The sequence below is a fragment of the Panthera uncia genome, chromosome B1, assembly GCF_023721935.1.
Source record: "Panthera uncia isolate 11264 chromosome B1, Puncia_PCG_1.0, whole genome shotgun sequence".
Lineage (NCBI taxonomy): Eukaryota > Metazoa > Chordata > Mammalia > Carnivora > Felidae > Panthera > Panthera uncia.
This window is the reverse complement of record NC_064811.1, coordinates 87,060,203-87,082,244: the sequence shown is the minus strand read 5'-3', so window position 1 is coordinate 87,082,244 and position 22,042 is coordinate 87,060,203. Positions and strand designations below refer to the sequence as shown.

The following is a 22,042-nucleotide window of genomic DNA, read 5'->3' as shown; positions in this document are numbered from 1 at the left end:
CATGAATCTTTTCTGACCACAACACTATGAAACTAGAAGTCAACCACAAGAAAAACTCTGGAAAGACCACATATACATGGAGGTTAAATAACTTGCTACTAAACAATGAATGGGTCAACCAGGGAATAAAAGGTTACACTGAAACAAATGAAAATGAAAACAAAATGGTTCAAAACCTTTAGGACACAGCGCAAGTGGTTCTAAGAGGGAAGTTTATAGCAATACAGGTTTACATCAAGAAGCAAGAAAAATCTCAAATAACCAACCTAACCTTACATCTAAAGGAGCTTGAAAAAGAAAAACAAAACTAAAAGCCAGAGGAAGAAAGGAAATAATAAAGATTAGAACAGAAATAAATGATATAGAAACTAAAAACCAATAAAACAGAACAATGAAACCAGAAGTTGATTCTTTAAAAAAAATCAATAAAATTGATAAACAAGCCAGACTTACCGGGGCTGGGGGGGGGGGGGGGGGTGAAAGAGAAAAAAACCTAAATAAATAAAATCATAAGTGAGAGGGGAGAAATAAGAGTAAACATCACATAAATATAAACAATTCTACCTACCAGAAAAAACAAGAAGAAATTAAAAAAAATTTGAATAGACCAATTACCAGCAAAGAAATTGAATCACTAATCAAAAAATTCCCAATGAACAGAAGTTCAGTACCAGCTGATGTCACAGATGAATTCTACCAAACATTTAAAGAAGAATTAATACCAGGGCACCTGGGTGGCTCAGTCGGTTAAGCGTCCCACTTTGGCTCAGGTCATGATCTCCCAGTTTGTGAGTTCGAGCCCTGCGTCAGGCTCTGTGCTGATAGCTCCGAGCCTGGTGCCTGCTTTGTGTTCCATGCCTCTCTCTCTCTCTCTTTCTCTCTCTCTCTCTCTCTCTCTCTCTCTCTGCCCCATCCCCTGCTCACACTCTGCCTCTTTCTCTCTGTCAAAAATAAATAAGTATGAAAAAAATTTTTAAAGAGTTAATACCTATTCTTTTCAAACTATTCCAAAAAATAAAAAAGGAAGGAAAACTTCCAAATTCATTCTATGAAGCCAGGATTACCTTGATACCAAAACCAGATAAAGATACCACAAAAAAGGGAACTACAGGCCAATATCTCTGTTGAACATAAATGCAAAAATCTTCAACAAAATACTAGCAAACTGACTCCAACAATACATTAAAAAAACTCATTCACCGTAATCAAATGGGATTTACTCCTGGGCTGCAAATCTGGTTCAATATTCGCAAAATAATCAATATGATATATCACATCAATAAGAGAAAGGATAAGACCCATATAATTATGGGACACCCAGATGACTCAGTCGGTTAAGTGTCTGAGTCTTGATTTTGGTTCAGGTCATAATCTCACAGTTTGTAAGTTTGAGCCCTGCATCGGGTTCCACCCTGACATCGCAGAGCCTAGATTCTCTCTCTCTCCCTCTCTCTCTGCACCTCCCTCTCTCATACTCTCTCTCTTGCTCTCTCTCTCTCTCTCTCAAAATAAATAAACTTTTTTTTTAAGAACCATATGATCATGTCAATAGACACAGAAAAAGCATTTGACAAAGTACAACATCCATTCATGATTAAAAACCCTCAAGAAAGTAGGTTTAGAGGGAATATACCTCAACATAATAAAGGCCATGTAACACAGCTAACATCATCCTCAATGGGGAAATTTGAGAGGCTTTCTCCTAAGGTTAGAAACAAGACAAGGATGTCCACTCTTACCACTTTTATTCAACACAGAACTGGAAGTCCTAGCCATGGAAATCATACAACAAAAGAAATAAAAGGCATCCAAATCAGTAAGGAAGAACTAAAACAAAATCTGTTGCATTTCTATATACCAATAATGAAGCAGCAGAAAGAGAAATAAGAAAACAATCCTACTTATAATTGTACCAAAATAATAAGATACCTATGAATAAACCTAACCAAAGAGGTGAAAGACCTCTGAAAACTGTATTCTGAAAACTGTAAAACACTGATGAAAGAAATTGAAGACAAGACAAAGAAATGGAAAGACATCCTATGCTCATGGATTGGAAGAACAAATATTGTTAAAATATCTATACTACCAAAAGTAATCTACACATTTAATGCAATTCCTATCAAAAGACCAACAGTATTTTTCACAGAACTAGAATAAACAATCCTAAAATTTGTATGGAACTACAAAAGACCCCAAAGCCAAAGCAATCTTGAAAAAGAAAACAAAGTGGGAGGCATCACAATTCCAGATTTCAAGTTATATTGCAAAAGTGTAGTAATTAAAACATTATGGTACTGGCACAAAAATAGACATATACATCAATGGAACAGAATAGAAAACTCAGAAACGAATCCACAACTATATGATCAATTAATTTTTGACAAAGCAGGAAGGAATATCCATCCAATGGGAAAAAGACAATCTCTTTAACAAATGGTGTTGGGAAAACTGAACAGGAACATACCAAAAAGGAAACTGGACTACGTTATTACACCATACACAAAAATAAATTCAGAATGGATGAAAGACCTAACTGTGAGACCTGAAACCATTAAAATCCTAGAAGAGTAGAGTGCACAGGCAGTAATTTCTCTGACATTGGTCGTAGCAACTTCTTTCTAGATAGGTCCCATGAGTCAAGATAGACAAAAGCAAAAATAAACTACTGGAGCTACATAAAAATAAAAATCTCTGCACAGTGAAGGAAACAATCAACAAAACTGAAAGGCAACCTACTGAATGGGAGGAGACATTTGCAAATGACATATCTGATAAAAGGTTAGTATCCAAAATATATAAAGAACTTATAAAATTCAACACCCCTCCCCAAAATAATCCAGTTAAAAAATGGGCAGGAGACATGAACAGACATTTCTCCAAAGTAGACATCCAGATGGCCAACTGACAAGAAGTGCAAATCAAAACTACAATGAGATAACACTTCATGCCTGTTAGAATGGCTAAATCAAAAACATAAGAAACAAAAGGTGTTAGTGAGGATGTGGAGAAAGGGATGCGTTGGTGGGAATGCAAACTGGTGCAGCCACTCTGGAAAACAATACAGAAGTTCCTCAAAAAGTTAAAAATAGTACTACCCTATGAAAAGCAATCACACTACTGGGGATTTACAAAATAGTACCAAAACACTAATCCAAAGGATACATGCACCCCTATGTTTATCGCAGCATTATTTAAAATAGCCAAGATATGGAAGCAGCTCAAATGTCCACTGATGAATAAAGATGTATCGTATGTGTGTGTGTGTATGTGTGTGTGTAATTTGGATACTATTCAGCCATAAGAAAGAATGAAATCTTACCATTTGCAAAGACATGGATGGAGCTAGAGAGTATATATAATGTTAAGTGAAATAAGTCAGGCAGAAACACAAATACCATACGATTTCACTCATATAAATAGGTAATGGGGATTAAGGAGTGCACTTGTTGTGATGAGCACTGGGTGATTAAATAAAAACTTTCAAAAAATCTACCAATTTTTCTGTTGCTTTCATTATTATATTCATTTCTTCAATAATGACACATACAATTATATTAAAATTGTAAATGACAGCATGAGTATACCTGTTATTCACAGTTTTCAACCTAATGGTCTCATAGCTTATGACCAAAAGTTTAGTTATTGTAAGCCACATTATTCTTTATATCCTAAAGGCATCAGACTATAAATTCATTTACTTTATTTTTTTTTAATTTTTTAATGTTTATTTATTTTTGAGAGAGAGACAGAGTATGAGCAGGGGAGGGGCATAGAGAAAGGGAGACGGAATCCAGGAGCAGGCTCCAGGCTCTGAGCAAGCTGTCAGCACAGAGCCCGATGCAGGGCTCAAACTCACAAACCACGAGATCATGACCTGAGCCGAAGTAGGATGCTTAACCAACTGAGCCACCCAGGTGCCCTAAATTTCATTTACTTTAATGAAAAGCCACTTTGAACTATAAAAGTACAAAAGTTAAATGCATACACATATGTGCACACACATACCCACACACATGCAAACAAATATTTATTAAATACATAAAGTCAAATCCAATATATAAGCTATCACAGAACAAGAAGAGGGATCAATCCTAAAATATAAAAATCTTGATAATTGGTAAAGAAGGGTCAAATTACTATGGCAGAAATTTTTAAATTTGTTCTAGAATGACCTCTAGGAGGCTGCTGGGCCTAGCTGTCTTTGTGAAAGTTTCTTCAAACCTTCTAGGTATGAATAATTGCCAAGGTATCTGAATTATTACAGAGCACCACAAAGAAAAGAAATTTTTCTAAGTAATTTTAAGAGGTTAGCGTATTCTTGATCTGAAAACCTAATAAATGAAGGATAAAAAATAGAAATCTATAAGCCAATTTTACTATTAATAAAGTTGCTAAAATTATAAATAAATCTTAGAAAAATGAATGTAGTAGCATAGCAAAAGAATACCACACCCTGATTAAGTAACTGCCAACAATTACTCTTGCCCCCAGACCATTCATCAGCTAAACATAATCCCATCATTAATGCCTCTCATTGCAGTAGTGGTTCTTAAAGAAGCAGAGTAAATAGGGGGAAGACAAGGGTAATTTGGAAAAAGAAATGTGCTCACTGTGTCAGTGCCCAAGAGGAGCCACTGTCCTATGGGCACTAGGAACTGAAATGTTTAAATGATCCTACTTTCCCCTCTTCTTTTCTAAATTTCCTAGATGCTTTGAAATACATATATTTCATTTATAATCCTAAAAAATCAATCAGAAATACTCAGAAGGAAAGCAAAAAGCAAACAAAAACAACATCGTAAATTTACCCAAATGAGGATGAGACTGGTAGTCTTTAAAATGTGAAACGAACCAAGTTGGGACTGAAGCCTTCTCATATTCCCATCAGTATTCCTATTCAGACATGGGCGTTCTTCATCACTCCAAGAACCTTCAAACGGCATTCAGATTAGGACCATCTGTCCCCCAAAATTTAAACTGCTGAACAGTGTTCTCTGAAATTTTTGGAAAGGTAAAATCTGATATCTTATTCTGAGACCAGCTCAGACTTAGTTAATTAAGTTACCATCAACTTCAGCCCTCTTATCAGAGCTCCCGCTGGGTTACAGCAGTGTTGGCCAAGGTTAAGGTCATCACAATTACAGATTCTGGTTATTATTCTAAGGGTCTTCTTTATTATGAAAAGACATTAACATATGAGCAAGGGGTTCACAGTTCAAGCCAATGAAAAGTGGAAACTGTTTAAAACTGTGAGAGTACCTGTTAAGTAAAATTGCCATTAAGTTAAGGTTTATACTAAACCTCAAATTTATGGAGTATAGAGATACAATTTTACTGAGTATAGAGATGTATAATTTATGTAATTATAATGTACACATATATACACAAGTATTAATATGTATGTGTGTGTTAGGACCTCAATTGTATCTCCCCCCAAATCATACGTTAAAATCTTAACATCTAGTACCTCAGAGTATGAGTGTATTTGGGGATAGGGCCTTTAAAGAGGTAACTGAGTTAAAATGAGGTCATTATGGCAGGCCCTAATCTGCTATGACTTGTGTTCTTATCAGGAGGAAAAATTTGGACACAAACATACACAGTGAAGACCATGTGAAGACACAGGGAGAAGATGACCATGGATAAGCTAAGGAGAGAGGCTTCAGGAAAAACCAACCCTGTTGACACCCTAATCTCAGACTTCCATCTCAAGAACTGTGAGAAAATTAATTTTTGTTATTTAAACCACTCAGTCTATGATACTTTGCTATGGTAGTCCTAGCAAACTAATACTGTGCGTATACGTGTGTAATCTGAAACATAATTGTGCCTCATGTTAACTAGAGTCCCCCTTACCACATAATATCTCATTTCAGAGATTGTGTAAAGTCTAAGATCCTCCCCAAGATTCTTACAAGCTCCTAGGGGCTAGTATCCTTTTAGCTTCAACCTCTTGCCTCTCCTCCATTACTTCAATTCAGACATCATTTCACAATATCCAACTTCTGTGGCCCTTATTCTGTGCTAACCTAGGGTGGGCCTCAGGTCTCTCCATCAATTTCCATCAAGCAAAATAAAATAAAGTAAAATGCTAACAACAACCAAAAACAAAACAAAAATAAAAATCCACCTACATACAAAGTAATCATGAACATGGCTTACTTTATTATCCCAGAAATGCAAAGAACTTAAAATTGAACTTTAGCTATCTCTGCTCTAACATAGTCCCTTAGCCATTTGCGCAAGTGGGAAATCCGGATTCTTGCCATATTCTAACGTTATAAGTCTTATTTCTCCCTCCTCCTCTTTCTCCTTCTCTTCCTCCCTCACTACCTCCTCCTTCTTTCCCCTTCTATGCCTCTCTCTCCCTCCTTCCGTCCATTCTTGATATACCCTGATCTCTACTCTTTTTGACTCTTCCCCCATTCCCAGCAGTTTGCTATTACTTTTTGTGAGTCTGACTTATGTTAACAGGATCCCTTTTTTTACCTCAAGTAGCTAAATTGAACTATTTTCTCAAAGACAATTCCCTTCCTCAGAAAAATTCTGGACTCAACCATTAAAGTAATACAGTTTTACCCTTGCTACATTGTATTTAGCCAAGTTTTTATAAAGAGTGAAGGTAATTCATCAAGTTGTTTTTTCACCTTGATACAAAAGAATATAACATCAATTAGATACATCATCTAATATCAATGCATTACCCTTCTATATAATCTTTAAATTGACTTAGCTCTAAAACCACTATTAAACCTGTTGGAAATTATTTTTAAATTTTGCAGTCTCATAGGAATTTTTAACCACACATATGAACTCTGAACCTTATTTATTAAGCTGTCAACTGTTGCATTCAGCAAACGATTTAAACTATCATTTCAAAGAGGAGAGTTTGAAAACCAAGAACCTTTACACTTGTCACATTTTATAAGGAACACAGGAAAGAGGGCTTAATTGTACCTTTGTTCAAAAGATCTTCCACACAATTAATATGTAGTTTGCCTTTTTGAAGAATGTCAGTTTACAGTTTGAGGAAGAAAATGAAAATAAACTCTGGTTCAAATCACTTCTTAGGAAACAGGCTACTACTGCCACCTGGGGGAGGTTCTTTCTACTTCATTCAAGAAGGCCAAATGTGCTTGTCAGATGAATGAAAACAGTTCATGTTTTCCTTGTTATATCCACACAGGAAGACTTTTTAACTTTCTGCCCATGAAGTCATAAGGCATTCCAGATGTCTCCAAGATTCCTTCACAGAAATACATACTTCACAGACTTTTTGAGAGGTACAAAAGATGAACCAGAATATAACCATACTAAGGTTTCTACATATTACATACTAAGAAGGTATTTGGAAAAGTATAGGTTATATACTAAAAAGAGAAAAAAAATAAAGTTTCAATAACAAAATGAAACCAAAATTTTAAGCATAATGTATCTGGCCTCAACTTACAGTCAGTTGTACTCCTTTTCTGAAATATGCTATCATTAATTGATATGGAAACTACACGTGCACATATAATCACACTAGTGATTGCATCAGTTAGGATGAGATAATAAATTTCAATTCCATGGAAATAGCCAAGGGTTTTCTTAAAGAATTTTTGAATTTATGAACTAAATACTATTATAAACTCAGTATCTATTTATTGCATGAATATTACATATCTACCTGTTGAAAGTTTTGACCAAGTAGTGATATGGTGCTCATCATTTACAATGGAAATAATTGCGACCACTGCTTTTGAATGTCTAGCTTGGGCTTAATAGTTGTCAGTCTTGCTTTCTTTATACTATGGATAAGTGCTTACCTATCAGCAATGCCCTAAAACAAAGACTTTAATCTTGGAAATAAAGTTTCAGGAAGTATCTGTTGAAATGACTAGTCTGTCAGATGAAAAAAAAAAAAAAGTCAGTGCTGATTAGAAGAAGATAACTAACCATTTATAGAGAGGATTCTGGTAATAGATTAACGAAATAAAATACATACAGTATCAGTCCCAGAGTGGTACAGTAACACCGTCAGAAGGTTAAAGTTCAACCCGAGAACAACTATACCAGCTCCAGGGAAGTTTATGGAAAAAGTATTTTTAAGATTGGAAAAGGTACGTGACATACAGAAAACATATTGGGATTCCATAATCATTATTACTTTTTAAATCATGCATTTGATTAAGGAGTAAAAAGAAATCTGAGTGACTATGGTTTAGCTGATAGGGCTGAATGAGCTGGGTGAGCTGGAATCACCTTGAGGGACTCCAAAAATGAGTATATTTTGTGTGGGGGTATGAGGTTCCTTCAAAATGTTCATATTAGAGTCTAGGGAGGGTGGGGTGAGGGGCATTAGAGGACAAGAAAGGCCAGAAGGACATAAAACTGAATATTAGAAATACAAGTTATAAGCAAAAGTAATAAATATGCAATATTAAGTGTCCTTATTTCTGAATCAGCAATTGAGTATACTTGGCAATCGGCCTGTAGCTCTGCTTTACTAATCTAATAAAAATTATCAGTGACCTTAAAATGCTTATTTCTGCACAGAAGATTACCTCCATGTTAGGGGTGTTTAAATGGAATAGATTCTCTCAAGATTCTCCCTCCTAACTGAGCTACACAATGTGTTGGGCTTTACTTCCTTTATTCAAAAGCCAGTAAGTTACTATGGTGGACCATGGAAATGATTTACTAATTATTTCATAACAGAAATTACAAGCAGTTCTCATTTTCATCAGAGTGCTGCCTGGTTGTAAAAAAATAGTAAACAAAAACAGAAATCTTTAACATTATTCATGTTTCATAGGGGACAAACACTCAGGAAGTCAGGAAAGATAATTTTTTGCAGATGCCACTTGTGTATTCATGGGGTGGGGAGGTGGAGAAGTATGGGATGTTATTTAAAAGGCAGGAAGGATCTGTTTCTTCCACTCTTCTGTTCCTACTTCTCCTCCAACAGTGATTAATTTTTCAATACTGCTGCTAGCCTTGTTAATGAAGTCAGAAACATCAGCACCCATTGCAAAATGGACTCACCTACCACACTGATGAGTTAACATATTCCTCCTAAACATGGTTTACATTATCTTCATGCATTTTGTTTCTCCCCCCTCATTTTCCTACAATTATTGCTTCCTCCTCTCTTCTTTATCTATATTAAACTTCTCTCTCCTCTCCTGTTGCAAACTACCAATATTCTTTCAATCTTCCTCTATCACTGTGTTGTCTCCACTAAAGTGGAGAACTCCTCCGTGTTTTAGCCACTATGAATGAGGGCTAAGTAAACCAAAGGTAATACCTGCAATGCCCCTGGCCAAGTAAGATGCCTTACACTGGGTGAGTATAGAAGTCTAACTGCTTATGCTGACCCTTTGTTTACCCACAGACATGACAGACTCTAACAAGATGATCATCAACTTGGCCCTCTTTGGCATGACTCAGAGTGGAAAAAGTTCTGCTGGGAACATTCTTTTGGGAAGCACTGACTTCCACAGCAGCTTTTCTCCATGTTCTGTGACCAAAGATTGCTGTCTGGGCCGCAGTTGTCACCTCTGTGGCTTCATGCGTCGAGGGGGGCAAGAGATAACCCTGCAGATCCAGGTGTTGGACACTCCAGGTTATCCACACAGCAGACTGACCAAGAAGCATGTGAAACAGGAGGTCAAGGAGGCCCTGGCACATCACTTTGGGCAAGAGGGTCTCCATCTTGCACTGCTGGTCCAGAGAGCAGACATGCCTCTTTGTGGACAGGAAGTATCTGACTTAGTCCAGATGATTCAGGTAATACAAAATAAGCAATTACACTAATGCCATTATTCCTATTTGAAGGACAATTATCCTAACAGGAAAGAACTATGACAATTTGATTAAAAGAGTAGTTTAAAGCAAGTTTAAAACAAGTGCTAGTCACATAGAAATTGTAAAAATTACTTGATCTTTCCCACCAAGAACCATTTTTACAATTTCCTTTAGAGGAATTCGGTTGGTAATTTTGCAGCTGGGCCATAGGACTCTACCCACCCCCCTAAAAAATAAGATGCTAACTTCAGAGGTTAACTAACCTCTGAATAAGTTTGTAAATGTGGTCTCCACTCGATCTGCATCAGAATCAACTGGGCTGTCATTAAAAATGCATATTCATCCAAGCCCCCACTGAAAGAGAATCACAAGAGTAGAGCCTGGGTATATGCATTTGCATAAATTTTCCATATATTTCTTAAAAACAGCCAAGCTTAAGAACTACTAAACTAAAACTAAAATACTGACTTGCATCCATTTAATATCAAGGGGACAATCTCTTTTTTTTTTTTTTTTCTTTTTTTGAGAGAGAGAGAGAGAGGGAGCGGGGAGGGGCAGAGTGAGAGAGGGAGAGAGAATCTTAAGCAGGTTGGGGAGGGGAGCGGTCTGATGCAGGGCTGGATCTCATGACCATAGGATCGTGACCTGAGTCAAAACCAAGAGTTGGACACTTAACCAACTGAGGTACACCCCTCCTTTTTAAGGGGACAGTATCTTACAGTTCACAAACAAATGGGTGTTCATTCACTGATTCAATCATTGCAAACTGTATTAGGTACCTGCACAGAGCTTAATGATTAGTGAACAGTACATGAGCCCTGCCCTCAAAAAACTTACAGTCTAGAAGAGATGAATAAACAAATATAAGACAGAGCCAAAGTAGTGTAATGTATGGACAGGGGGAAAGGAGGTTTCACTCTGACTTATATCATGGCAAACATGCACAGAAGATCTATGCTTTATTTTTTAGGAAAGAAATAAAGAATTTCAGATGCTTTGTGTGCCTCATCATCTGTAGGGCCACTAACTGATCCATGATAGCCAAGAGAAGACCACAGGGACCTCAGTGTGAACATAAATAACATATGCCACCTTTGCCTAGTGGTCCATTCACGTTTGTTTGTTCGTTTATTACAAGTCACTATCTTGGAAGCTTGTTCAGCTAGTCTAGGAGAGGAGCTGAAGATAGGGAGAGGTTCTGGGTATGGCTATAACCAGGAGATGGAGGGAGTAATACTTGCATACAGTATAGACATATATGAACCAGGCCCATGTAAAACCAACAATTCCTGGAAACTGCTCATTGAGCTGCTCCATTCCATTCAGTGTCTTGATTCTCTAGTCTGGGGCCAACCAAATTTAACTGCTGGACTTGACTAGCATTACTCAGTAGCCTTGCTTAGACATTGAGATAAGAGAACTCATCATTACTAGAAGCTCTACAGGTAAATTACATGGTGAATAGAGAGCAGACATTTCTCTGATCATGATGTAGGGTTTGTTACACTTAAAAAGACAGTATACTTAGCTTCAAAGGAATATTTTCTTCCCTTTAACTACTAAAAGCATAAGATTGTTCTAAATGACACATTTTTTTTTTAGTAACTGCATGGTTCTAAAAATGAAAAAAAAACATATCACAAAAAACTAGCGGAAAAAAATAGGGTGACAAGAGCATAAAAAAATAATCCTCATCATCCAACTCCTGAAAAATCAAGGACATGCTGTACAAAAGTAGAGAAGATGATTGCAATTAAGAAACAATGTGTAATCTAAGAAAACCCACAAACCTCCCCTAAACTATGAAAGCCTGCATGTCAAACAATATTTCTGGTAGAAACCAGATGGGGGAGAAACCTGTTGCTATTCCATCAGTGTAATTTTTTTAAGTGTATTTATTTATTTTGAGAGAGAGCGAGCGAGCAGGGGAGGGGCAAAGGGAGAGTGAGAGCAAGAGAATATCAAGCAGACTCCATACTATCAGCACAGAGTTCGATGTGGGGCTCAAACCCACCAACCACGAGATCATCACCTGAACCAAAATCGAAAGTCAGACGCTCAATTGATTGGGCCACCTAGGCACCCCACCATCAGTGTAATTTTTAAACAAGTTTTAAAATTCATTTAAAGCTGCCATTAAATAAATATTTGGCTTAAAGTATAGGTGGATGTAACTCAGTAAATTCAGTAAGTGCACGAATATTTCTCAAAAACTAACCTCTCTCCTTATGCCTCCAAATTTTTCTCTATGCTGGTACTATGCTTGGCCAAAAGGGGCATTTTAAAAGGCATACGTTTTAAAAACAGATTTTGTTTTCCAGTTTTAGGATATAGAACACTACTGTAATCCCCTATTTTTTTATACAAGAGAAGTTGATTCATACATGTCTCTCTCATCTTTGAAAAAGGTATCTGGCATACAGCCACCTTCTCCTACCACTGCCTTCCTTAAGCCAGTCTCCAGGTCATGACTTAAAGGCAGGGAGGAGATAGGCTAGAGTAAAACTCAGATCCAGAATTTTTTTTTTTTTTTCTAAAATAAATATCTTTTCCCTCCCAGGAAAACTCAGCAGCCAAGATTTTAGTAATCTTCAGAGGGGCCCATGACCCCTGGGAGGCACTGCAGTCCTATTCTGGGCTTCCATAATAATTTTTGGTTGAAGATCGCCTATGCACAAGCTGGCTGTTTATGACCTTCTTCCTGAAGGTGCTTAAGTAACTGGTGGCAGCCATCTGGATGTGCTCACAGATTGGGAGCAGCTGCAGAATGTCTGAGTATTCAACAGGACCAACAGCTGTTAGGAAGCAGCAAGGAGTTGTTAAGGTCCTCTGGTTCCAGACACACCCTGGACTGCTTTTTCTTCCTGGTTTATGCAAAATGGGGAATGGAATATCTGCCTTCTCCCCTTTCCTCTCCTCCTTTCTGGGGGTGCTGCTCCCTGTCATGGAAGGAGTCAACAACGCCAATGCCAGAAAAGTAACCTCTTCTTTCCTGTACCTCCCTATTCCCTCTTTAAATGTCTCTTTTAATTTGTGCTCTTAATATTTTTTAGAGGGCTTATAGGCTGCCAGCTATGACAAATGAAACATTTCCCCAAATGATCCCTTTTTCTTTATTTATGTTAGGTCTTCGTCATTTATAGCAAAATGGTGGAGATGTCAGTGAGTCATCTCTCCGAAACTGGGAAATAAAGGGAATGATTCATCTAAATATTATCTGACTATCACTTGAATGTTATTTAAAAATCCACAAGTAATGAATCAGAGAATACAGAATAAAGTTACCTTAAGAAAAGTTCTAGCAAGCAGCCAAACTGCACAAGGAAGTGAATCCAGGAATTGACTAAAATCCAAATTCTTTCCACCATCAGGGCATCATGTGTTATTACTATATACAATCAGGTTTCAAGCATGTATTTTTGATTTAGACTGAACAACTCAAATGTTGATGTTATAGGTGTTGAAGGCCAGTGCAAGGCCTGAAAATACTTAACAAACATAATGGGCTTAGTTGTTTAATACCATTTAGTTGAAAAATAAGCCTTGTTACAATTGTAGATATATGACTAAAAATGTTACTAAGAGTTTCTTGGCTTCATTTCCTCACTTATAAAATGGGGATAATTTTACCTATGTTAAAATTTTTTGGGTTATATTTAATGAATATAATGTGCTTGGCATTGTGCCTTACAGTAGGTTCGCAGAAAATTACTACCATTGTTATCATTTTTTATTACTGTCACTACACAAATTATAATGAGTCCTTATTCAAATGAATTACTAGATATGAGCAACCTATTATAGAGGTTAAGAGAACAGGTTCTATAGTAAGATATACTTGTGTTCAAGTTTCGGCTTACTTGTTTTGTGACCTTGGGCAAGTAATTTCTCTAGATTTCAATCTCTTAATTGGTAAAGTGGGAAAACAGCAGTGTCTCCTTTACTGGGTTATTTTCAGGACTAATTTCATATTATAACAGTAAATTAACTCAGACACTAGCACAAGGCAAGTGCACACCAAATGTCAGCTATGGTCATAATTTTGTTAGTATCTGTCTTATGCTAAAATTAGGACATGTTATTTGTAGCCTTCTTTGGGATTTTCTTGATAGATTTCAGAAGAAAATCAGAGTGAAATCAAGCATACACAGCCCTGATGTATAAGAATTTCCTTATTAATTTAGAAAAAAAATCTGGGAAGAAAATTCACTGGCTTACTAAGGTTAAAGTGAGAAGCTCTAATTTAGTGGAAAAGACATGGGCCTGGCAGTGAGGGGACCTCTGTCACAGGCCCAGGCCTGCCAACAATCAGCTGTGCGGCTTTGGCAAAGTCATTTAACATCAAAAGTCCACAATATCCTCATCTGTAAAATAAGGCAATTTGGACACATGATCTCTAAGGCTGAATATTCTCTGCATCTAACAACGTCTTATCATTCAGTTCTCTGAGAAGGTAATGTGGTGCTTTAAGTGGGATGAGAGTAAGGGAATAGTATGAAATATAAAGAATGGTCCTTATTGTCCTCCTGTTCCATGATAATTTTTCTCTCAGTTGATGTAATAGTTGGCTTTTTAAAATTTCCCCCCGAAAAAGTCCAGATGCTATGATTTCATCAACCACAAACAAATGGGGCAGGGCTGGTGAGGTCCTGGGAAAATGAACATAATTCCTGGAAAACAAAGTTTATATCCTAACTAGTTGTCCCAAAAGGACTAGATGGACTCATACCCATTAGCACTCTGAAACCAAACAATTCATGATTGATTGTAACATTTCCATCTAGCTTAGTACTATATTTAAATTATTAACACCAGATAACTTACATTAACTTATCTTGCTCTTGGATTTTTATGTGAGGTATCAATCAACTGTGATTATTCTTTCTCTGGGTCCACAGAGAACACGTTTGGCCACTAACACGATGACTATACACCAAGCGACACTACTTTCAAATAGTCAACTATTTTGCAGCCAAAAATCAATCTAAAGATTGTAAGCTAAATCAACCATTCCCTTCTATTTTTGGCAGTAACTCAAAAGTGCAATTTCTCTCACAGTTTAGGACATGAGCATCCTTTCATAAATAATTATCAACATGTAAAAACTTCTGAGTGGTTGAACACATGGACTTTTAAGTGGTGTCGCACTTATAGATCCATTTTCCTTAGGTGGTTTAACTCATTTTTCCTGAATGTTATTATAGTTTAAAGTATAGGAAATGTCTGGTGGAGACAAAAACAGAATGTGTTAACGTTACAACCCAGAAAATCAGGAACTAAAGACATACCGTGAAAGTTATACCATTTAATATAGTAAGTACTAACCAGCAAGAGAAGAATTCCATATTATATAACTCAGGAAGGGATCACTTGAGCCAAACAGTTTATTTAGCATGAATTTTTATTATAGTGATGTTTTAAAAATATTTAATGATAAATGTGGTTCATGCATCAACCAACACCCAGAGGGTAGGCCTGGGGGTAGCACTCAAGAGGTTAAGGTGTCTATTTATTAACTTGAATTAAACATTTCAATATCATAACAATCAATATAAACACATCAATCATGTACTTGGTGAATATCAGAACTGGCTCTAAATTTGAGAAACTTTCAGAGATAAGAACATTCAAGGATTAATAATTACACTTTATAGAAATAAAGGCCCAATACTATACAATTCCCAATAATGCTCAATCAGTCTCTTTACTTGGTGTGTCTTCACAGTCTGATAACTCTCTTCTTGATGCCTACACTCAAGGCATCATCACATGCTAGAAAACCCTTCCTCTAACGCTCACTTTCCACCTCCACCCCAAATTGGGCTAAATGTCTGCCTCTAAAGCACCAATATATTTTCTATCACAATACCTGCAATTAAACCAAATTGGAAGTATTTTCTTTCCTGCCTGCCCCTCTTCCTCAGTTTTAAGTTTAGGTAGTACAAACAATTCTCCACTAGACATAAGCAGAAAGTTTATCTGTCATGGTCCACTCTTTGTCCCTGGAACAAAGTAAACCCCCAATAACTATTTGCAGAAGGAATAAATCACCTAGAATTCTTTTTAAAGTTCAAATTCCCAGGATCCATCCCTAAAGATTCTGATGCATTTTTAGCAAGCATCCCAAGCAGTTCTGATGTAAATAACCCAAGAATCTTTTTATTCCCAGAATCTAAATCTATTTAGCACTTCATTAATTTTTCAGCCATTTGTATTAATTTGCTAGGGCTGTTGTAACAAGGCTGCACTACCTGGGTGGCTTTTAAGTAACAGAAATTTATTGTCTTTCAATAAATTTGGAGGCTAGAAGTCTGAAATGAATGTTAGCAGGGTTAGTTCCTTCTGAAGGCTATAAGTAAAGAATCTATCCAAGAGTTCTGTCCTTGGCTTATGGATGACTGTCTTTATGTTTACATGGCATTTTCCCTTTATTCTTATCTTTGTCCAAATTGCTGTTTTATAAGGACACCAATCACATTGGATTAGAGGCCCACTCACAATGACCCTATTGTCAAATAAAGTCACGTTCTGAGGTATTAGGATTTCAACATATGAATTTGGAGGGGGGTGGGTACACAATTCAACTCACAACACTAGTTTATTTTGCAATGCTTTGATCTTCTCTCACAAGGAACATGTTACAACATACTGAATATGACAAATTTTGCTATGTCACTTTTAGGTAAAATGTGATCTTGAAATTACACATATATTAGATTTACACAAGAATTATCCTTTTTACAAGTTAGGTTAGTTAAGATTTTGCTAATTTGTGTTCTGAAGGCACATAAGAATATGCCAACTAAAGTACTTTTTTAAAAATCCTTTTGTAAAGTTTAGAATCTGTTAAAAGTAATTATTCATTGAATGTACTGATCTTAAAATTTCAATTCAGATTTTCTTCAAGCAGGGCATTTTTAGAACTAGATATATATAATTATTCTATGGTATAGACAAATTTTAAACAGATATGAGGAAAATTTTGGACTTACTGAGAAAAGTGTTTCTGAATTTAAAACACAAAATGCAGACTACATGCAAACCCACGAGAACTACAGAACAAGAGAAATTTTATAGGAAAGTACCATTTTATGTCCCAAAGATTAAACTTCAAAACTAAAGACTCAAAACAAATAAATAAAACCCTAAACCTTCTATTTGAGATGACAGTGAGGTCTACATTCCAAATTAATCCAACCAATATCTAGTGAGAGTTTACAATGTGCCAAAGCTTTGACTTACATAGTAAGGCATAGACTCTGCCTTCCAAAAGCTACTGGTCAAGTTAGAGAGATAAATGTGTAAACAAATAGTCTGATAAATGCCAGACTGTACCAGGAATTTAGTTGGTAACCGTGGTCTCAAGATGTTTAAATATATTGTCCCACATTTGCCATATTTTCTATTATTTACATGTCTTGACTCCTTATTCCCTTCCTCCTCCCTTCCTTCCTTTCCTTCTCCCCTTTTCTCTCTTCCTTTCATTTGCAGTTTTTCAGTCTTATAAATACCAATCCAGTATTTGTTACATACATTGAAAATAGTTTCCCAAACCATCTTTCAATTTTCTCAAGAATTTTTAAACCAGTTTGTCCTGATATCCCTCTATGGATTTGTATTCAACCTCTCTACACATCAGTTTCTCCATATTTAATGGAAATAATACTAGTATCTTCCACAAAGCATTATGTTGAATTTCAAAATAAATAAAGCATGTAAAGTACCTAGCATAATATCTAGCACTAAATAGTAGTTGTTCTTCCTTCCTTCTTCTGATTACTAGAGGTCCTGGATATTTCTTGTTATGTTCATTCCTAAGTATTTTATATCTTTCCAAAAACTCAAAAATAAATAAAACCCTAATAAACTTTCTATTTGAGATGATGGTGAGGATCTAAATTCCAAACTGCTATTATAAACTGGTAGCAGATTTGAAAATATTTTGATAATGAGAATATTTGGAATGAATGGAATGTCATTTTACTTTCACAATGCCATGATTTCATATAACTTTGTAAATATTTTAAAAAGTTAAATGGTTATTCCTAGACACCTTCCATATTGTATGAACAATTTGCCACATGCTGGCATTTCTGCTTTACATCAGCTTATTTTCACCAAACAAGAATTTATTATATAACCAACTTCCATATATCACTAAACAAAGGAACACCAGTCTTCAATGTTTTTCAACCACAGTAGAGGAAGTCATTTGATAAACTGGACTTGATTCTAAGCATGTGAAGTGAAGAGGATGCGAGTGAATCACAATATTTTGTAGCTGTTTCAAATCACTAAATGCAATTTGATCTTAACTTTTCCATTGTATGACATCTGACTAATCAATAGATTGTAACCAGATTATATAATTACAAATCCTTAGAAGACACTTTTGGTTATCATGGTAACACAACATTTCTACAAAAAGAATATGACAATTCCCTTGGCCCAAGTCCTCTGACTTAAAGGAATTCAGTGGTTCTAACAGCTCTAGGTTGGCAGGCAAGTAGAAATTATTGCTGAATGTTATAAATGTAATTGTATCATATGCAGCATTAATAACACGCAGTTCTGAAATTGTGTATACATAAATTGTAAGAGCAAAATGAAATGGAGAATTAAAGCCTTTTTTTTTAACAAAATCCACCCATCTCTATCCATTTACTTACATTATTTGACCCCATCTTCACTTTCCATTGCATATATCAATTTTTAGTAACATAATGACATCCAGATCTGTTGCCTATGTTGGACCGTAACTCCTTTGCTTGTGTTTGAGGAATATAGGCCAAGGCAAATAGCCATTTAACTTTCTCTCTCTTTCAGGAACTTCTAGGACATGCTTGGAAGAATTACACTGCCATTCTTTTCACCCATGCAGAAAAAATAGAAGAGGCTGGGTTCAGTGAAGATAAATACTTGCATGAGGCCTCCGATACACTGCTAACACTGCTAAATTCTGTACAGCACAGATATATTTTCCAGTATAAAAAAGGAAACTCACTTAATGAACAAAGAATAAAAATCTTAGAAAGAATCATGGAATTTATAAAAGAAAATTGTTACCAAGTTCTTACCTTTAAATAAAATTTAGATAAAGGGAAAAGAGCTTTGGGCTTTAGAGTCAGAAACCTTGTTTCAAAAGTGCCTTTGTCAGAATGGTTGAGGACTGTCAGAATTCTCATAGCCTGCTACTGAGAGTGTACATTGGTAATAACCACTTTGGACAACTGTTTGGCTGTTAAAAAGAAATTAAAGGAAATAAGACTTCTAATGCAAATCCTATGATACAGCAATTGACCTATAATTATATATCCAGCAGAAATGTGTAGATTTGTACACTAAAAGACATGTATGTACAAGAATGCTCTTGGTAATACTATTCATAATAGCCAAATAGCTACCAGTAATTATCCAAAAGTCCATTAACAGGAATATAGATAAGCAAATTGAGGTATATTCGATGGAGTATTTATATAATAATGAGAATGAGCAAACTACAACCACATGTAACACTAATTGTCCAAACATAAAATTGAATGAAATAGTATATACTATATTATTCCATTTGTATAAAGTTCAAAAACAGTCAAAACTGATGTAATATAAACTACTCTGATGTTAGGAGAGGTCACTCTTGGGGAGGGGACGGTGAGCATGCACTGGGCAGCTTCTGAGAGTCTGGTAATATTTAGTTTTTTGATCTGGAGGTTGGTTTGAGTACTCACTTTGTAAAAATTCAATAAACACTTTTGATTCATGAACTGTTTAGTATATATATTTGAATGAAATTTAAGATGAATCAATTATCTATATTTTAAAAACTAGTTCCACCAATTACTTGATGCTAGACAACGAAAATTATTTAATCCTGTGAAAGGCCTCATTTGGAATATCTAATGGATAGTTACTGTAATGATGCTCAATAAATGTTAACTTTCTTTTCCACTTTTTTATAACCTGTGGTTCATATTTAGGGTTGGAAATATAGGTAAAAATTCAGAGCCAAGCCCTGCAGCACAAACAAGGGTAACAATATTACTGTAATAACCAAATAAGAATAAAGCCTGGACTTAAAAAGAGGCCTCCTCTACCTTTTAAAGTTGGTCATGTTGGCTTAGTAGAGACGATGGTCTAAAAGGCAGCAGAGAGGACTGAAGGAAAATAATTCTAGTCAATCATAGCCAAGTCTATCACCAAATCAAAATTGGATCATCCTCATGTTTAACATTGGTTTATAATTTATAAAACTTTCACTAAAATAGTTTCCAATTTACAAACAGTTTGACCTCACGAAATTAATTTGTAAGTTGTTTTAAGTGTGCAATTCACTGTATTTCCTATTAGAAACAGGATTGTAGCTCATGATTATCCTCCCAGACTAGTCCTCATAAGCCTACCTAATGCTTAATTTTACCTGAACTCTAGCACAAATGGTATTAGAAAGCCTAACACCAAAATTTGTAAAATGCTTTTATGTGAAAGCATAATTCGAATTCCAACTTGAAACAGTATCTCTATTTCTCTGCAGGGCCCAACAACGGGGCTGAGTTTAAGAACTAAATAGGAATTGACACTTCCTCAGGGGTTGCTCTCTTCATGACAGATAATGAGATTTGAGGCTGCAAAGCTGAAACTGAAGTGAGTGGCGAAGGTAGTGGAAAATTCAGGTATTAAGTCCTTCATATCTTTCATTCATGTGACATCAGCTAACTCTTCTAGGATATAAATAATACTAGTTTCAGGAAAGATAGGTTGTGGAGAACATTCAGGGGTTCAAGACCTCTGAGGCCAACCTGATTAATACAGGAAAGGTGCCTCCAGTTTCAAAGAGGAAGACTTCTGTGATGTTTTCCCCTAAATTATGTTTTATATTTGTGTGTGTACAAACACACACACACACACACACACACACACATATATATAAATAAAAACATACGTACATTTACATAACTCCCTAAATGTGATATGACATATTTGACTTTCTTTTAGTAGTCTTCTGCTCTGCTTTCTTGGTCCGCTTTTACCTCTCTCCTCCTTCCATCTCTCCTCTTCATGCACATCAGCCAATTAGAGAGAGTTCATGTCAACAAAGGGCACCATTCTATTTTCCTGCTAGTCCAAGTAATCACACATGGAGTACACACAAACACATGGAGGACTTTTGCCTTTTTAAAAAACATTTCATATTATTCTCTCTACAACATCTTTTTTTCACTTAATACAACCTCATAAAAATTCCTCCAACTCTAAAAAGTAGCTTAAATTCATCCCTTTTTACATTTCAGTGTATTTATAACAATTTGTACAACTACTCCTCTATTGACGTGCACTCCAGTTTTTGTCACCAAGAGTCATGCTCTGACAACTATTCGTGTGTGCGTGTGTGTGTGTGTGTGCATAAGATTGACGTTTTCCTGTAAGTTATATTTCCAAGAGTGGAGTTTCTGGGTTGAGGTATACATACCTTTTAATTTCAATATATCTTACCCAGTTTCTTTTCATAGTGTCACAAACTTTATTTACACCAACATTTGAGTACCCTTTCCTGTATTTTTGTCATCAGTTGGTGTTATCACCTTAAATACCTACTGCTAACACCAGTTTGATAAATGTTAAATTATCTTACCTTAATTTGCATTTCCCAAACTACTATTCAATTAGACTATCTTTATAAGCACGCTGCTCATTTAGATTTGCTCCTCTATGAATTGCCTCTTCACATTATCCTTTTTATCATTTTCCTATTGGATTACTTCTTATAATGATTCTTTGCTTGACCAAAACTCTAGTCAGGCTTAAACGTCTTCTAGGCCCGCCTGTGCATTTCCTTGTAAAATCTAGTCTTAGCAAGAATTCTGATACATTAGTTAAACCAGAACCCTCGACCCTCAGTATCTGATCAGGTTCCTCATCCTCCATCAACTCCAAAGTGACCACTGATTCCCCACCCTGCTCCTTGGGGTGTAAATTCATATCCTTGTCAATTCTCACACTTGGCTGTGCAATATCTGGAGTTGAATCCAATCTGTCTCCCGACTCTAACATCCCACTGCAGTAGTACTTATACCTATCTACACAGTCCTGAATAAAGTCTGCCTTATCATCTTTAACAAGTGTCACTGAATATTTTTTTTAACACTCCCTGCTTGGCAAAATAGAAGAGCTCTCTGTACACTACGGATATTAGTCTTCCATCTGTCTTTCACATTGCTATTTTTTCCCTTCTATTATTTATCCCTTAACTTCA

At 35.9% G+C, this 22,042-nt stretch overlaps 1 protein-coding gene across 1 annotated transcript; it reads left to right on the top strand.

Annotated features, from left to right (window-relative positions):
* Positions 1-9,303: 9,303 nt before the first annotated feature.
* GIMD1 (GIMAP family P-loop NTPase domain containing 1) lies at positions 9,304-18,879 on the top strand. The gene is made up of 2 exons (XM_049630981.1): positions 9,304-9,774; positions 18,619-18,879. The coding sequence occupies exons 1-2, from the start codon at positions 9,355-9,357 to the stop codon at positions 18,877-18,879; spliced, it is 681 nt and encodes a 226-aa protein (XP_049486938.1). The 5' UTR covers positions 9,304-9,354.
* Positions 18,880-22,042: the final 3,163 nt, after the last annotated feature.